Genomic DNA, 936 nt, shown 5'->3' with positions numbered 1-936 from the left:
AGGAGCGTTTTGAATCCTACAGTATCGCTTCATTTTCTGCAATGAAGCCGCTTAGAGCAAGTTGAAGTTTCGAAAGGCTTTTTTTTCCTTGACCCCTCCATTCGAGGTCATCATATAACCTTGTTCTGATGTGTTTCGATTTCAGACGTAGTTCTATGGAGCACGTACACTGTACGGTACAGGACATGGCAAGCCTAAGGTCGACCCGAACGTGCTTTGGCCCTGCTCTTCTGCGGTGGCTACTTCCGCACGTCCGCTACTTTTTCTGCGCTAATGGCGTGGTACTACATCCGCAAAAGGTCGGACGCAGCAATCGCTTGCGGATCCGATCTCTCACTCCCAGTTTTTCCATCGAACTCACGCATCTGGACAAGTTGCGACCGGAATGTCATTGCCACCTACAGCCACCATGGAAGACGTACACACGTCCTGGCTTGCCGCTGGTGCCAATGAAGATGTCGAATCGATGCGCCAATTGTGGAAACAATTCCCTGAGTGGCTCAACTTCCAACGAGTACGTAGCGAACTCTTTTACTTGGTCCAGATCGAGCTGACAAAACTATGATGTTGCTAGCAAATTGAGTCCGATACGTCGGACTCGCTACTTGAGCGTCAAACTCGGTTTTGCAGCTGGAGTGGCTTCCATCTGCGCACAATTGGTGCCTCTGCACTACACACCGCTACGTGGGCAGAGAGTCTTGGCATCCTCGAGTTTCTGCTGGAATTCGGCCAAAATCCAGATGAAGGGGACGACAGCGGAGTGACGGCCGTTATGGTGGCTATCCTACGTCTTAACCTCGTGACAATGCGCTGCGTACTACGTAACGGCGAGGCCGTGCGCCGAAACACGGTCGTTGATGTACGTGCCTTTAAATCACTGCTCTTAGCTATGACATTTACGTAACTTTGGTTGATCTCTCAGTGTCGTCAAGAGCA

The 936-nt window shown here is 50.7% G+C and overlaps 1 protein-coding gene across 1 annotated transcript; it reads left to right on the top strand.

Annotated features, from left to right (window-relative positions):
• Positions 1–409: 409 nt before the first annotated feature.
• On the top strand, positions 410–904 carry PPTG_20182 (hypothetical protein; the record flags this gene model as incomplete). Its single annotated transcript, XM_008919034.1, has 2 exons — positions 410–514; positions 575–904. The coding sequence occupies 2 exons, from the start codon at positions 410–412 to the stop codon at positions 902–904; spliced, it is 435 nt and encodes a 144-aa protein (XP_008917282.1).
• Positions 905–936: the final 32 nt, after the last annotated feature.

Source organism: Phytophthora parasitica (genome assembly GCF_000247585.1).
Source record: "Phytophthora parasitica INRA-310 unplaced genomic scaffold supercont2.447, whole genome shotgun sequence".
In the NCBI taxonomy this organism is placed as follows: Eukaryota; Oomycota; class Peronosporomycetes; order Peronosporales; family Peronosporaceae; genus Phytophthora; species Phytophthora nicotianae.
This window is presented reverse-complemented; position numbering and strand designations above follow the sequence as displayed.